Source organism: Protomyctophum parallelum (assembly GCF_964188405.1).
Source record: "Protomyctophum parallelum genome assembly, chromosome: 7".
Lineage (NCBI taxonomy): Eukaryota > Metazoa > Chordata > Actinopteri > Myctophiformes > Myctophidae > Protomyctophum > Protomyctophum parallelum.
The window spans coordinates 37,805,975-37,823,459 of NC_139705.1; the positions used below are offsets into that span (position 1 = coordinate 37,805,975).

Consider the following 17,485-nt stretch of genomic DNA (forward strand, 5'->3'; position numbering starts at 1 on the left):
GCCCCCTCGAGAGACCCGGAAAATAAATTGCCGTTCATTTTCCTCATAGACCTTTCAAAAAGTATTTATTTAATTAAAGACCTTTACGCCGCAGACAAAGCCAACTCTTGTCGTGACAAATCATGACAATAAACAATGTTTTGGGCCAAACAAATAATTAGAAAGTAGAAAACAATGGCAGGTTACAACACTTTTTTGTTGTTTTTCTTCTTTGTAATTATTTGTTTGGTCCAAAAGGTAAATCTGAACTAGGTAAATCTGCCTTTAGCTTCTGTGGCCCTAATACACATGGAACAACCTACAAAATACATTAAAATTGACCTTATTGTATACCCTTGCATAATGTTAAAGCGGACTGACCTCATGCTTCCTTCTATGCATGAGGAGTTCAAGCTGCTTCTTTTCACCTTACGGGGGAGAGTTTCCCAGGCCGGACGTAGCGCGTGGAAGGAACACGTTATTCCGACCAGTTCCTTTCCGCTCCATCAGGGGGAGGCAGTTTAGAGACCAGGATTACGGCATGTTTTTGTGAGGGTATCTACCCTAGGGGAGACGGGGAGAACACGCAAACTCCACACAGAAAGGCCCTTTCGCCAACCCCACCTCGGGTATGGGCACTGATGACGCGGAGGAGCACCCCGTGGTTGATATAATATAAAAGACGTGTATACACGTCCAAGGCCACAATTGTTTCGCCGGCTGCCAGGCTCGGCTGCACTAATACCTTTGGCAGGTATCAGTCAAGGGAGACATCAAAGAGGGAGGATGAATATATGGAATGTCAGAATAGGTCAGCTCCATTATTGATCTAAGGGTTTGAGGTTTGAGGTCCGATGTAGAAATGCTGGCCAATATTGATGACATCAGGGAACCCCACATATGGGCTTAATATTGATTACATCGGGGATCTCCATCGCTGATAATGTCACCTAATGTCACATGCTCCATCCCTGATGATGTCACATGCTCTTTCACCCCGACCTACCAACAAACACATACACTGAGGGGAAATGTGCGATTCCATAGTTAACTGCGACCTTTGGTCACAACAAATAGACACACAGACTCGAATCCTGGACCGCTAAAATATAGCTCCTTGAGCTGGCTCCTTGAGAGCCAGCCAGCTCAAGGAGGAGAACAGTATCGGCCTGCAAAGAGGATGCTCATGGTGGGGTTGTGCCGGATGAAGAAGAGAAAGGGGTGGTAAGCCACAAAATGAACAGAGTCATTCTTGGCACTGGAAGAATAATGTTTCACTAAGAGAGCAGTGACAGCCGCTGCCTCAGTGCCCTCTTCATTCACATCCACAAAAGCCTTATGCACCACCTTGGAAAGTCTGAGATTGTTGGATGGAGACATCCCAGAGAAGTCACTCTGTCGGGAAAAGGCGTCCACCATGCCCATCTTGATCAAGACTTTGTTCATGTCGTACGTTTCCTCCATCCTGAATCGAGGTAGGCCCAGGTAAACCTCTGTCTGATCCATCATGCCTGGATTGGTCCAGTCCACAAACCTTTCATAGGTCAGCTCCTTTTCTAGCTTCTCCAGGCCCGTCGTATCATCCTCGATCTCATTGGGCAGAAAGATGAGCATGCTGAGGTCTTTCCCCGCGTAGGCCAGCTCCAGGACCTTACAGTTGACCTCAGGGATGAAAGCAAGAGGGAACTTGGATGTCTGGTACATCATCTTCATCGGCTTGCTTTCAATCCTATTGAGTCTGAACTGATGATCCCTCGTGCTGTCCTCATGGAATGACTTGAGCCACTTGGCTTTGAAGTAGATGGCATTGACCAAGACCATTCTGGTGTCTGGTGTCAACACACCTGAGGCAAGCAAGTCCTTGATTTTACCTTGCGTCTGCTTCTGCACCCAGCTGTTGATGTTCAGCCTGGCTCCCTCTGCATTGTGCGTGAAGTCCACAGACTCCAACTGTGCATCATAGTGTTTTCTGGTCTCACTCAAGAACTCCTTGACAAACCGGTAGGTCATCTCTCCATACAGGCGGTTGGCCAGACTGAGATCATAGGACTTCCCTGGCTTGTTTAGGTCACTTATAAGTTTAGAGAAGTCTGGGTGGACGTCGTCCACAGACTTGTGGAAGTGCAGGACCTCTGTCATCTCGGTGGCTGTGTTTCCACGTGCTCCCAACAATACCATGGCCAGAGCGGAGGAGATGCTGAGAGGAGAGTAGAACACATTGGCGCTGTTGTTTTCCGTCAGCTGCTTGAACAGAGACAAAGAAAAGTTGTTGCAAGCCGTGACCAGTGTTCTAGTGTTAGAACTCTTAATGTCCAGCAGTGTCCAGATGAAGCAACTCACACGTGAAAATATAAAAAATATAAGTTTTTCTAACATCATGTTTTTAGCAATAAAATCCTGGTCTCTCTTAGGTTTGAACTCACTGATTAATGTGGCGTGAGCTGGTTTTAAGTTGAGTTGCCTTGATCCTTGCATCATCACTACTCCCAAATATGGAGTTCTACATGGAGCGGTGCCCATACATGGAGTTCTATGACATGACTGGGTTCTGAGCAGGTAACCGGAACTGCCCAGAAACAGCTGATGTTGATAAGCTGTTTAAAGCCTATACTTGTCAGATGTCTGGATACTGTCGGATGCATGTGCAATATATTTCCCCTGTTTTCAGGGGTAGGCCTATACACATGCACATTACATTACATTACGTGTCATAATTTTGTGATTTGTGTGTATTCTGTGACTATTCCATTATTGCCAATAAGACAATCTTCATAAGAAACCAAATCCATAAAGTGAACGACCTAAAGTGGCACTGATGCCACTTTTAGTTTTATTTAGTATTTATTGGCAGTTTGCAGAATGGGTACATTTCACATGAAAGCAGAACGTTACAGAGCTACATTAATTTAGTCCCTTGTTTGTGCCGAATCTGGGTTGCACATCGTTTGTTGAACTCCCTCTAGTGTTGTGGGTGTGAATTTCATTGACATTAGGGACACTTCACCCTTTTTGCAAAAGAATATATGTTAATGACGTTTAGAAGCTTTAGAACACTTTCCTGGGGTCTTTATGTGTATATAATATGTGGTTTTAGATATTTTAGATTGTAGCAGTGAGCCCAGTGTCTCTGATGTCATGGACACTGGGCTCACTTCCTTCCTGGACTACAATTCCCATAATACTTTGGTGCACTGCTCCTCCTTGTGGATAGGGGAGGTCTGACTTACTGAGACCACATGTAGTCCAAGGAAGCTCTTAGAAGGAAGTGAAGTGGTCACGTGACTGGGCTGCGCCATGACACTTTCATGGACACTTTTATGGGAGCCAAACTCACACCGGTAGTGCAATGAATACATGGCAGTGAATCAGAGACACTGGGCTCACTGCTACAATCTAAAATATCTAAAACCACATATTACACACATAAAGACCCCAAGAGGTATAATTAATTATTGTTAAACATCTGCATTACTTAATTTAAACGAAATTTACCCATTTAGAGACATCATCGCAGCATGGAATTGTAGACATCTTGTCCAATGACAACTCATTCATACGTGTTGGTGGCCTGTGATTGATATTGATTGATTCATTTAAGTATTTATTAACAGTTTGCAGAATTACAGAACATTTCAAGCACAACTCAATACAAACTGTGAGTGGACGACCAATAAAGCACTAGACTTGGTTACCTTGTTCAATTCATCATAACATTTAGAGACATACAAATTTACAAATTTGTAAGAAATGTAGACATATAGGCTAACATTTAGATGTGGCGGCCATCTTGAAATAGCACCGCCATATTGGAGTTTTTGCTGGCTCGGTTAAAAAAGTTAAAGAGGTGACCCAGAGGCATGTTCATGCCAAATTTCACGCTTGTACCACCGACTTCAAATTCGACACACACGTTCCACACACCCAGGGAGTGCAGTGCCCGGTCTCGAGTCGGCCGCACCCACGGTTGTCCAGAACCGCCACAAAAGGCCTTTTTTATTTGGCGGCCATCTTGAAAAATGACCGCCATATTGGATTTTTCGCTGGCTCGGTTAAAAAAGTTAAAGAGGTGACCCAGAGGCATGTTCATGCCAAATTTCACGCTTGTATCACCAAGCGAACAACCGTTCCAATGATCTTCTATATTTCACGATTTTTGTGTGCGTGTGTACATCTGTAATCCACGTAACCCGAGAACCGTTCGCCCCACCAACTTCAAATTCGACACACACGTTCCACACACCCACAGGGAGTGCAGTGCCCGGTCTCGAGTCGGCCGCACCCACGGTTGTCCAGAACCGCCTTTCTTATTTGGCGGCCATCTTGAAAAATGGCCGCCATATTGGAATTTTCGTTGGCTCGGTTAAAAAAGTTAAAGAGGTGACCCAGAGGCATGTTCATGCCAAATTTCACGCTTGTATCACCGAGTGAAAGGTTCTCTCACAATATGGCTGTTACAATACAATACAATACAATAGCCGCTGTACTATAAAGTCGTTTGTCATGGACAGACTGGGAAACCGACGTTTTGCTTCCATCTAGTCACTAGATGGAAGCAAAACACTGTAACACTAGATTCTAGTGTTTACCAGCAGACACTGCATGTGTCTGAAGATTATTATGGATGCAGCAGTTCTTGACAAACGTTTTCATATTATATAATTTGTGGGTCCTTGTCAAGGACCCACAAATAATATAATGTATACAATATCTGTCTGTCTGTCTGTCTGTCTGTCTGTCTGTCTGTCTGTCTGTCCTTTACTGTAAACCATCACGTCGCCCTCACAGGCTTTGTCTTTGGGTTTCTTCAGGGTGATCTTCTGCCATTCTGAGATGAGACGTAACAGAGGGACAGACATAAGTTAATGGAAATAGCTGTATTTAATAGGATGCCAGTCTACAGTATACCTATATATTTGGTTAAGTTGGAATAATTCAAGTATTAAACATACTATCACACTTGAGGCCAACAAAAGTGCACGTTTGACTGGTGTCCTCCTCTATGGTACAGCCTGCCAGTGTGTTCTCTCCTTCAGGGCAAGTCAGTCCTGACAGGCCATGTTGGGACGGAGGTCCCGGCTGAGGTCCAAAGAATTCAAGGGTCTTAATGGCCTCTCCACATCCCAGCTGCTTGCAGATGGTATTTCGGACATTGGCGTCCTGCAGAGTTTCATTGCAGACGGGGCGTCGTTGACCTTTATAGCGTATCTTCACATTTCCAGAGCAATGATCGCTGGAATCGTCAAAATCGGCCTCGACACTGGCTGCAGGGATACAGTATAAAACAGTACAGTTTAAACTAGATACTGGCAGCAGGGATACAGTATAAAACGGTACAGTTTAAACAAGACACTGGCTGTAGGGATACAGTATACAACAGTACAGTTTAAACTAGACACTGGCTGCAGGGATACAGTATAAAACAGACGGTACAGTTTAAACTAGACACTGGCTGCAGGGATACAGTATAAAACGGTACAGTTTAAACTAGACACTGGCTGTAGGGATACAGTATACAACAGTACAGTTTAAACTAGACACTGGCTGCAGGGATACAGTATAAAACAGACGGTACAGTTTAAACTAGACACTGGCTGCAGGGATACAGTATAAAACGGTACAGTTTAAACTAGACACTGGCTGCAGGGATACATTATACAACAGTACAGTTTAAACTAGACACTGGCTACAGGGATACAGTATAAAACAGACGGTACAGTTTAAACTAGACACTGGCTGCAGGGATACAGTATACAACAGTACAGTTTAAACAATTTCAAGCAAACCATAGAGGCTGGGGTGTAAATGTGTACATATGGGTGTAGTATCTGGCGGTGTAAATGTGTACATATGGGTGTAGTATCTGGAGTATTTTACCTGAGCACACCACAGAGGCTGGAAAGGTCGCAGTCGGTGTCTCTGTCTTTTTTCACAATGGTGCTTTCGGTCAGATTCCTGGTCTGTTTGGTGCGGGTCATCGACAGGATGCTCACTTTCAAGGCAGGAGTCCGCCTTGATGTGTCTTGTTTGTTAGGGAAGGCACGTCCACAGCCCAGGTCTTCACTCAGCCTCTCAGAGTGTTTCTGAGTCCAGGTGCTGGCACACATGCCCCCCACAACTGGTCCATCCATGGTCACCTTCACGTTCCCCCAACAGTCGTCTGTCAGTGTTGCAGTGATATCACCTGGTTGAAATCAAATGGCAAAATAATAGGACAACATGCAGGCGTTACTGAATCTATGTTCTGTGACTGCACGGATTATAGAGTGTTACTGAATCTATGTTCTGTGACTGTACGGATTATAGAGTGTTGCTGAATCTATGTTCTGTGACTGTACGGATTATAGAGTGTTACTGAATCTATGTTCTGTGACTGTACGGATTATAGAGTGTTACTGAATCTATGTTCTGTGACTGTACGGATTATAGAGTGTTACTGAATCTATGTTCTGTGACTGTACGGATTATAGAGTGTTACTGAATCTATGTTCTGTGACTGTACGGATTATAGAGTGTTACTGAATCTATGTTCTGTGACTGTACGGATTATAGAGTGTTACTGAATCTATGTTCTGTGACTGTACGGATTATAGAGTGTTACTGAATCTATGTTCTGTGACTGTACGGATTATAGAGTGTTACTGAATCTATGTTCTGTGACTGTACGGATTATAGAGTGTTACTGAATCTATGTTCTGTGACTGTACGGATTATAGAGTGTTACTGAATCTATGTTCTGTGACTGTACGGATTATAGAGTGTTACTGAATCTATGTTCTGTGACTGTACGGATTATAGAGTGTTACTGAATCTATGTTCTGTGACTGTACGGATTATAGAGTGTTACTGAATCTATGTTCTGTGACTGTACGGATTATAGAGTGTTGCTGAATCTATGTTCTGTGACTGTACGGATTATAGAGTGTTACTGAATCTATGTTCTGTGACTGTACGGATTATAGAGTGTTACTGAATCTATGTTCTGTGACTGTACGGATTATAGAGTGTTACTGAATCTATGTTCTGTGACTGTACGGATTATAGAGTGTTACTGAATCTATGTTCTGTGACTGTACGGATTATAGAGTGTTACTGAATCTATGTTCTGTGACTGTACGGATTATAGAGTGTTACTGAATCTATGTTCTGTGACTGTACGGATTATAGATTATAGATTATAGTGTTACTGACTGTGAACATCTTGGCACAGAAATAAAAGTGATACGATGGTAACAGGAAAACCACCTGATCTAAACATGCAAGCCTAAAATATTTGTTATTCTGTAGCTTATTTCTGGAAAGGTACAATAATATGTGAAAGAAATATTACACAGCAGCGAGCATACAAAATGGTCAGACGTCACACCTGTACATTCCACAAAAGCGATGCTCTGGTTTGACGGTCAAAGAGCGACGCCTCCGTGGAGGAGCAATTGTAGGATTCTGTCCATGGCTCATTTTCCATTCCAGAGACTCCAGAAGGAACGGCTGACAGTTCAAAGGTCCTGGCCTTCCCACAATGCAGTGTGCCACACACCACATCAGCAGTGTGCTGGTTCCAGGTCTCATTGGACCCGCAGATGGGAAGCAGCTATGCTAACCACTATACCACCAATGCATGAGATACAAGTCATGTGCACCTATTTGCAGAGGGACAAGGTCATACAGGACATAAAGGAAAGCACAACATTTTTATGTCTAGAATTATATCAGTTTGTCCTTCCCAATTTGCACAAGTCATGGCATTTGAACATTGCTGAATGAAGCGTTGCAACTTGGCAGGGAAACTCTTGCATGAATAGACAGTGTACTATACAGTATTGCATTGTCAACTGCTTGGAAGGCAGCTATGCTAAGCACTATACCACCAACGCATGAGATACAGGTCATGTGCACCTATTTCTTTTCAGAGGGAAATAAAGGAAAGCATAAAATTATTGTGTCTAGAATTCTAATTTGCCAATTTGCATGAGAATTTAACTTTTTGTCCCACCACCAAGGTGTGGGACATAGGCAGTGACATGTGAAAACGCTTGTTGTTTTTTGCATTGGCCGGGACTGGACCCTCATTAGACCCCTCATTCATTCATTTATATTAAGTGTCTCTCCACAGTCATTGTTCAAATACTGGTAGTAAACAAACACGCCCATTTCTGGGACAGAGAGGACATGGCTGTTCGCCCCATGGCGTGTACAGTCAACACTGTGCTTTTACCTTAGGGCATGAGATTACACATGCAGGCAAGCACGCACGTGTGTGCACGCACGCACACACACACACTGAGGTAGATTTATTTTGTTTTATTTACCTAGCCTACGTTATGCATCTACTCAACACATCACAGAGACAAATATTGTACTTTTTAATCCCCTGCAATTATTTTACTGTTTTATTTAGCCTACTAGTTACTTTGCAGATTTACATTATTTGAAATCATACAAAAATAAACATACATTCCTCTCCGGATTGTTTAAAAATTGGTATCCCGACCTGACATTATATTTTGTGTTTACCAAGAGCTGGAGAGAGTGAACAAACAATAGACAGCAATTATTCATCTACTATCTAAATATAGAGCATAGAGTTTTATTTTAACATTGTATTTGTTTACAAAAACATATCACTTGCACACCCTTCGATTCGACTTTCAAAAGCAGCAATTTAAGTGTTCAATTATTATTATAATGAATTATGTAATGTAAACATGCTGTAAATGCGTGAATTATGTAATGTAAACATGCTGCAAATGCAATTGTGAAATGGTGTCTTATAAACCCATGAGGGTTGGGCACATTGTGTGCAGGACACGGAAATAAATAAACAATCATCATCATCATATTGTTCAGGATGTTAAGCCCCTCTCTAGGCCTACGCCAGGGGAGATTGTTATCACATTGTTCTGCTTGAAAAACATTTGAAATATGGGCAGTAATGATCATGTGCAGGATATTTTTACCGTAAACCATAGCCCATATCAGTGTGAATTCCGCGCAGGAAGGAAGGAGGGCTTAGTAGTTGCAACGGAATGCTGTCCTACTCACCTTTCTAGACACACACCTTTCAGTGCCAGTGGGGAGTGCTTTGTTCAGACCACAGGAGAGACCCATTTCTCACTCACAATCTTGTTGACTGGACGTCTACACTGATTTTTGCAAGCCATTATATTGGATTTGTGTGTGCAGACATCATCAACCTATCTACATTTGTTGCTGTGGTAACAACGTATCACCAGAGGAGTACTGTAAGTAACTCTTAACTTATACATTGTCATGACTCATGTGATGGTAAAAAATATTGCAGATCTACAAATGCTCAAGGCATTGCATCATGATGAGTTGTGAGAACTCTGATTGCAAGTAGGATATCATATAGGCCCATAATCTGGCTGGCAGTCTGAAGATATAGCCTATATGACTATGTTGATTTCTTGGTCTATTGTTTCAGATTCACCTGTATTTTTCTGGAAGGTGTGACTGTTTGGAAAGAACAGACGGTGACATCTGAAAACAGAGGAAACACATCATTGCACCACTGTCAACCCAACACCATGTCAGAGCAGCTGCTAGAATATGAGCTGAGCTGTCCCATCTGCCTTCAGCTTTTCTCTGACCCTGTGGTTCTCCCATGCGGTCACAATTACTGCCTGGACTGCATCCGACAGGCATCCCTCACCATGGGAGGCGACCAAAATCCCCTGACATGTTGCCCCGAGTGTCGCGTGGGGTATGGCGGCGTCGAGACGCTGCAGAGGAACTTGAAGCTCCGTAGCATCGTCGAGGGCTACCAAGCCGCCGGGCCTCCTCCGATGCCAGACGGCCTCCCCGAGACGAGGCTGGAGCAGCCGGAGGTGGCCTGTGACCACTGCATCGACGGGGACGCCAAAGCGGTGAAGGCCTGCCTGCAGTGCGAGGTGTCTTTGTGCGACAAGCATCTCCAGAAGCACCACAAGAAGGAGTCTTTCCACGCTCACTCGATGGTGGAGCCCAAGGGGCTGCTTGGGACGAGGGCCTGTGTCACCCACAGACGGCCCCTGGAGTACTTTTGTGCCAGCGACATGACGTCGCTGTGTGCTACTTGTTTCATAGAAGGAGCTCACCAGCATCATGATGTGCTCACCTTCGACGTGGCCGAGGAGGAGATGAGGCGAGCACTGGAGAGCCATAACAAGGTACTGTTATTGATTTAAACTCAGCCACTTTCTACCTGCCTTCCCTATTTTGGGTAGCCTATATTCTATTTATTTTCCTTTTTTCACATATTTCAAAAAGCAAAAATAGCAGCTCTACAAGCTCACAACTTGTGAGCTTGTAGAGCTGCTATTTTTGACATTAGCTTAGTGCAGTACACTACATCATGACTGGTTGTGAGCTTGTAGACCTGCTATTTCCGCTACTGTCGAGTGGGGATATGAGCTAAGATTAGTGCTTTGGTAACACTTGCTATGCACCATGTCTTTGCATCTGATCCCACTGTTTCTCAACCAATAGTCCACAGACTACTAGTTGTCCATGGCATAATTTGGCCTGCATGTGGTCCATGGGAACACGTTTTAAAATGTAAATACATAAATAACCTACCTTTTATTTAAAATACCTTTTAGTATTAAAATAGTCCATGAAATGTAAGGAAATAAATAATGACGATGTACGATATTACATGCAACAAATTGTAAGTGTTGTGATTATATGGGCACATTTACAACTCAACTCAACTCAAAGTTTATTTATAAAGCATATTTGAAATGACAGAAGCCAACCAAAGCCACCTACAAGCCAATAGAATAAAAACGCAACACAATAAAGTACAATGTAGAAAACAGAAGGGAATGCAGTTTTGTATAGTTCCCCCCCCCCCCCCATACACAATCAGCAATCCGGTAAACGTCTTGATCTTCGACTTCCTTGTAACCTGACAACATTGACGTGCCACTGCCATCATAAGTCACCAGGTAATTTAGTGCACTGTTCTATGGAAGAAAAATTTATTATAAAAAAAAAAAAAAAAAACTCTTCACCTCACATGCAATACCTTCACAGACCACATATTGAATTTGATTGAAATTGAAATCTCTTCACAATCCAGAACTACAGGTATATTCTTCCAACTGACCTCTGTTACTGAGGGGGTAATAAGTACTTGAGGCAAATGCATGCTGGGACACAGAAGCCATGTAAAAAAAGAAGAAACTAAAGAAGCCGTAGCTAGGGAGAACACAATAACTGCAGATAGCTAGGCCTATAGTCATATTGTATAAACATATTTCTTCCATATAGATTTCTTAAAAGGGTTTATTCATTTAAATAAGCTTTAATGCCACCCTTTTGACAAAAATAAATATGACCTTCTGATCCAAAGATCACCATTCATAGAGTTTGAGCAAAACATATAATTACTGATCATGGTCCAACAGTGCTATCTGGTGTGAAATAACACATGTGTAGTTGAATGTTACTTTCTACATGTTGTCTATTTAATGCCCCTACTTTCTTTCAGAATACAGATGTAAAAAATATTAAAGCCCACTTTTACTACAACAAAAACTTTTAACACATCTGGACTTCGAAGGACTTGAAGTTGCCAACATCGGCATTGAGCGATTTGTAATGATAGGAACAGGGTGCATTGAAGAGTAGTACAATGATAATACCAAAGGAAAAATGTTACCTGAATGATTACTAGATTTAATCTGTCTGTGAGTGCGAGGCAAACCAGTTTCAAAATGTGTCTTGAACATATTCCAGTTTCAAATGAATCTTGCCACGTCTTAAAAATCAACCTATGACTGCTGAACAGGAATGTTCCTCCTGTCTTATTAAAACAAACAAATAATGTCTGGCATGTTGACAAGATATGAGAGAGGCTGGAATTTAGGTCAGAGATAGCAGTTAGAATTCATTTCCTTGTCGTTAATTTGAGATCTAGCTCACAATGGGTGGCAATGCAAAACACTGTGAGCTGTTAGATCTGCTAGCGGGCCTAGTATAGAATAGAGGGTCCCTTTGGTTATAGGTGATATGTTTTGCCAAATATTTGTAGAATATTGTAGGATGTAGAGTTTGTAGACAATATTAATTTTACATCCTCTGTACCCATGAAGACCAGGGCCCATTATACCAGGAGTAATTCCGTAGATTATTTAATGATATACACTTTGTGGAGTCTCGCCACAATACCACCAGAATAATGGGCGCGTTACTATGACAACCAGACAAACGCCGGCCTCGCCAACGCGCTCCGCCCACGGACGCGTCATAGACGCCATCTACTATCCCAGTGCGATCCTACACCAGCTGCGGCTAATGCGGCCGCCGCCCGATTAGCAATCAGCGACAGCCGCGCCCTTTATAAATGCCAGTGGAACTTAGCCCTGACACTGGCTGGTTCACCCAAGAACGCTCGGACAATGTATGTCGGCAGCTTGGCGCTGGATGGTAAGTTCACACTCCTCTCGGTACCGGATCCCTCGACAATATCTAAATGCTCTGTTTGATTGTTTGTACCGCAACTCAACTCTGTCTTGTATTCCACTTCATCAGGCTTGTAGGAGTGGGGCTGAAAGCGCACACAGGAGTGTGTGCCCCCTTTAACAAGCGTCGCTTGGAAAACCGTGCATACCTGGAGACCCTCCTGACTCGGTTCGGGGACGAGTAGCAGAAGACGGGACCCTCGTATCCACCGGCAGACCACCGCACGTTAAGGTCGCAGTAAGACTTTCACTATCAAACGTTGGCTAAGAAGAGGCACTTACAGATGCTTGAGAAGCTAAGGATAATAAGAAGAATTGTGAATGAAGAGTACCTTGTTGATAACTGAAGAGAAGACGTATAGTTACCTGTGTCACGCTAACCCTGAAGAATGTGAACGAAGAGGATATTGATGTTTATCACAGAAAGTACATTCTAGCTAAAGTGTCACATTAGCCCTGTGAACGAAGACAGGCCCGTTTCTGTTCAGTTAAACCTGTAAAAGACTTTGTTGGCGAGAGCCCTACCTTACCCTGGTGAAAGAAGACCAAGGCTGTGATTAGAAAGAAAGACACATTGGCTGCTGTAACATACTGCTACGGCGGGCCCACTGTATAGAGAGAAATCAGAATATAAGTACTTGTGTACCTACCTGTTGGCCGAGCCTAAGGGGCCCTAGATTACCTACTCACCTGGACCCGAACCAAGTACTTTTACTCTGATTACTCAACTTTATGTATCCGAGTACTTCTACCCAAAAGTACTCTTCTGTACCCTGTGGATAGAGAAAGTCACTTACCTTTTTACCTACATCCGGGGGGGCCTTCTGGCGCCTCTGGAACCTGGAAAAGAAGAAGGAAAGTTATGGAAAAGTCTAGTTGGTAGATTGCCTAGACCGGAGTCTCAGGCCCCAACCCTGTACTTACCTTGTGCTCTGACCGTTGCTAACCACCCCTCTCATCCTCTGCAGTGTCGTAACCATCCTAGGAAACCGGACTTCAAGAAAGAATGTTGTCTGATGAATTCTGATGTAAAATTGACTATTGTTTGGCCTGAACTGAATAAAACCAGGGGCGCCACCGTGCGTCTAACCCCTGATACTGCACTCTGAGTCCTGTTTCCCACCGACCTCCCACAACTTATACAGTAACACACACAGAGAGGCACATGTACTTACTGTACATTAACAGGTTCATTGCCTGGGGTTGCAGGTGGTGTTGTGCAGGCTGCAGATGACAGAGCGTCTCCTCCAGAAGGCAGCAGTTGACCAGGATTCGTCTGAAGCCGTGGGGGACAAACTGGTCAACAGGGCTGTCACCCTGATGGACAACATGGCGTCCATGGTGGACAGGTAATTCAACCCTTATATAACCACACAGGTTAATTTACAAGGGCGGCCTGTCAAGGCAAAAACACAATTAGCACTGTACGTGGTTTTGAGTCTCACTTATAGTTGAATTGAAATGCTTTGAAATAACCAAAGTGTGTTTCTAAACATTATTCACCTGCAACTCAGTCGAAACACCGCTGAAAGCCGTACAAAAAATGTTGTGTCAAACCATGTGACTTCCATTGGAAATGCATTGGGGCAAGATGTAAACAAACCCTTTGTTTACATCTAGCATGCATCAATGTTGTATGCTAGATCGAAAGGTGGGAGTCAGGACTGTGTTGATACTATCTACTGTACCTAATTTTTCTTTTCAGGTACAGGGAACGACTCAGTGTACTGTTGGACGAAGAGCGTGGCCAGCGGAGGGACAGCTGGGTGAACGGTCTGTCTGCACTGGAAGAACAGCAGCAACAGTTACTGGAGGCCCAGCAGAGTGTCGTGCAGGCCCTCTCCGAGCCAGACAAGTTTCTCTTCATACACAGGTACGTTGTTGCTATAAACAGAAGGCTGTGTTGGTTTAAAAAAAAAAATCTGCACGGTTGAGGTCAAATCAAGGTTAAAGCACGCCATTTTAATGTTGTTTAGCAAACAAAGAGATAAGAATGAGAGAGTGATAGATTTAAAATTACATAACACAATCAATAGACTATCATCCAATCTGTCACCAGTAAATATTAACAAACATCTATCACCTATGGATTATGTACACTACAAACTATCAACAGTGGCTATGGGACTGATTTAATGTACAGTGTCAGCCAGCCTTCAGCCGAGGGTATCTGAATTGTTTATCAACAGTGAGTGAATAAACAGAACTTGAACAGTTGGTGTTCTTCTGCATGGCTCTCTAGGAATGGAATTCCCTTTGCGTTTCTAGCCTTTAGGGTTGCATCCACCTAATCAGGCTATTTCTCAACTTCTCTTTTTAATAAATTACCTTTGTCTAGTTCCAGTATCGGTCTGTTACTGTACTCTACTCTGTGTATATGTGTAAAGCAGTAAACCCAAGTAAATTTGAGGCGAGCAAATCATATTTGTCCTCTTCTCCCTAGGTATTTGCTGATTGAATCCCAGATCAGAGAAGCCATCACAGCCACCGTCCATTCCAGGCTCCCCTCGAAGGCCCCCATCAACACCAATCGGCTCCAGGGACGCCTCCGAACCCAGGACTTCCACTCCGAATTGACTCGTATGCTGGAGTCTCTTCAGGTCATGCTCAACCCCCTGGAGCTCACCTTCAACCTCTTCACGGCTCACCCCAGCCTGGTGCTCTCCAGCGACCTGCGCACCGTCAAGTACAGCGCCACCAAGCAGCCCTACATGGTGAACCTGGAGCGCTTTGCCAGCGCGCCCCAGGTGTTGTGCAGCCAAGGCTTCTCGAGCGGCGAGCACGTGTGGGTGGTGGAGATGGGGTGGGACAGCATGTGGTCGCTGGGCCTGTGCTACAAGTCGATCCAGCGCCGTGGCGACCACAGTCGCCTGGGACACAACGGTGTCTCCTGGCGAGTGCAGTGGAAGAACAAGAAGCTGACGGCGTGCCACGCCTCGTCCAACGTGGGGCTGCCCGAGACGTCCAATCAGCCGTTGAGGATCGAGGTGACGCTGGACTATGAGAGCGGGACGCTGGCGTTTCACAGCATCAAAGGGCGCAGGGAGCACCTGCACACCTTTAAGGCTGTGTTCAGGGAGCAAGTGTACCCGGCGTTCAGCATCCACTCCAACAACGCAGAGTCCTGGATCACACTGCAGAGTGGAGTGTAGACGCTGCTACTACAGTATACTGTTGTAAATGCAGCTTGTCGCGTCATATAACAAAGCCACAGTAAAATCAACCGTGTTAAAGCTGCAATCCAGAAGTTATTCTAATGAATAAAACTTTATTTTAACCGATGTGTAAGATAGTTACAATACATACAGATACAATATAGTATACTATATACATCTGCAGTGGTTGGAGGTGGTCTCCCTACTCTTCCCCTGAGAAATGGTCTCTTATGCGTGAGAATCACATGAGGACATCAAAGTTATGGATTGCAGCTTTAATTGATGAGACTGTAAATTATGTTTTCGGTCCAGCTGTTATTTTGCTGTACGCCATCTTATCTTTTTTGAATGGCACAAATTGATCAAATCAATGCCTATACAGTAGCCTATGTATCTATTTGATTATTTTGCCTATCTAATGGTTCTTCATAATACAAAACCTGATTCATGCATATACTCTGTGTGTGTGTGTCTGTCTGTCTGAACCTTTTTTTTTTTCTTCAGATATTAGGGGTGCACTATTATGACCGATATCCGATCTCTGATGGAAAAGGCCATAGGGGCTTGGCCCAAAGTGTTAATAAAGTATTTAACCAATCAATAAATATACTCTTGTCCTGAATGAGATGAGTACACAAAGTAGACCAATCCGATACCGATATGGTAGGCTATTTATGGCCGATTACACTACCAATCACATCGCGCATCTCTCTTCTTTTTAACGTTCTGTTTAATCTTTTTTATATATATATACAAATGCAGAAATAAATTGAGGAATACAAACAGAGTCTAATTACTACACTGCACATGTATCGTTTTAAGGTTATTTATCACCATGTGAGCTTTGCAAATGTATCTACATCTAATTCAGTCTCAATTTGTCTGTCTGGTATACAGCATACAATCCATACATATATTGCAAACAAATTAGGAATCTGCACAATGTAAATGTCTGTCATTATATAATTATGTCTAGGCGAAGGCTGCCAGATATGGACAGAAGGTGTACAAATAAACTGGTGAAAATATTAGTTTTTTTTTTTTCCTGGGTTCGATTCCCGCTCGGGACGCTGTGGGTGCTGGCGGCGTGTTTCCTCCTCCGTGTCATCAGTGCCCATACCCGAAGGCGGGGTTGGCGAAAGGGCCTTTCTGTGTGGAGTTTGCATGTTCTCCCCGTGTCCCCTAGGGTAGGTACCCTCACAAAAAACATGCAGTAATCCTGGTCACTAAACTGCCTCCCCCTGGCCAGCCGGGGCGCCTGATGGAGGGGAAAGGAACTGTTTGGAATAACGTGTTCCTTCCACGCGCTACGTCCAACCAGGGAAACTCCCCCCCTGTCAGGTGTAAAGGAGCAACTTGGACACTCAGGCATGAAGGAAGCATGAGTTCAAGTCCGTTGCTCTCCCCATGTCCCCCATATATGGGGGACTAGGTTGGTGGAGGGTGTGTAGAGCCCAGGATCACATTAGTTGATTGACACAGGGGTGAAAAATGGGTTACAAAATCGTGGGATAAAAAAATATATTTAAAAAAGAAAATATTAGATTTTTGATCAAATAAACCCAATAAGCCCTTGGTTGACAGACAGACATGTGGCTCATATTCATGCACAACAAATCTGCCATAAGCAAAGCAAAGCAAATGTACTATGTTTACCCAGGGTAACTGGACTAAGCTCAATAACTTGTTTACAGCCAGGCCCTGCTCATAGAACATTTCATGGTAGGGGTTCAATGCCTTGCTCAAGGGCACTTCAGCGGTGGTAATTTTAATGTGCCGGTCCGGGGATACGAAATGGGGGGGGGGGGGGGGGGGGGGCAGTGAACACTATCACCTTTCTATGGGAGAGTACAGTTATATTATGTATTATGTTGCATATTCATACAG

General features: G+C 43.8%; 2 protein-coding genes across 2 annotated transcripts; one reads left to right on the forward strand and one right to left on the reverse strand.

The window, feature by feature from the left end:
* Positions 1-1,125: 1,125 nt before the first annotated feature.
* Positions 1,126-6,107, reverse strand: LOC310862073 (leukocyte elastase inhibitor-like; the record flags this gene model as incomplete). The annotated part of the gene is made up of 4 exons (XM_083769810.1): positions 1,126-2,283; positions 4,746-4,804; positions 4,929-5,240; positions 5,864-6,107. The coding sequence occupies 4 exons, from the start codon at positions 6,105-6,107 to the stop codon at positions 1,126-1,128; spliced, it is 1,773 nt and encodes a 590-aa protein (XP_083625936.1).
* A 3,395-nt stretch (positions 6,108-9,502) lies between these two features.
* Positions 9,503-15,815, forward strand: LOC310861646 (E3 ubiquitin/ISG15 ligase TRIM25). Its single transcript, XM_083769191.1, has 4 exons — positions 9,503-10,145; positions 13,653-13,792; positions 14,149-14,316; positions 14,887-15,815. Exons 1-4 carry the CDS (start codon positions 9,525-9,527, stop codon positions 15,593-15,595), a joined length of 1,638 nt encoding a protein of 545 aa, XP_083625317.1. The 5' UTR covers positions 9,503-9,524; the 3' UTR covers positions 15,596-15,815.
* The last annotated feature ends 1,670 nt before the right edge of the window (positions 15,816-17,485 follow it).

Excerpts from the sequence above, each read along its gene's own strand:
- LOC310861646 (XM_083769191.1), top strand. The coding sequence starts at position 9,525 with ATGTCAGAGCAGCTGCTAGAATATGAGCTGAGCTGTCCCATCTGCCTT. Across the intron at positions 10,146-13,652 it reads CACTGGAGAGCCATAACAAG|GTGGTGTTGTGCAGGCTGCA; the intron begins GTACTGTTATTG and ends CTGGGGTTGCAG. Across the intron at positions 13,793-14,148 it reads ATGGCGTCCATGGTGGACAG|GTACAGGGAACGACTCAGTG; the intron begins GTAATTCAACCC and ends TTTTCTTTTCAG.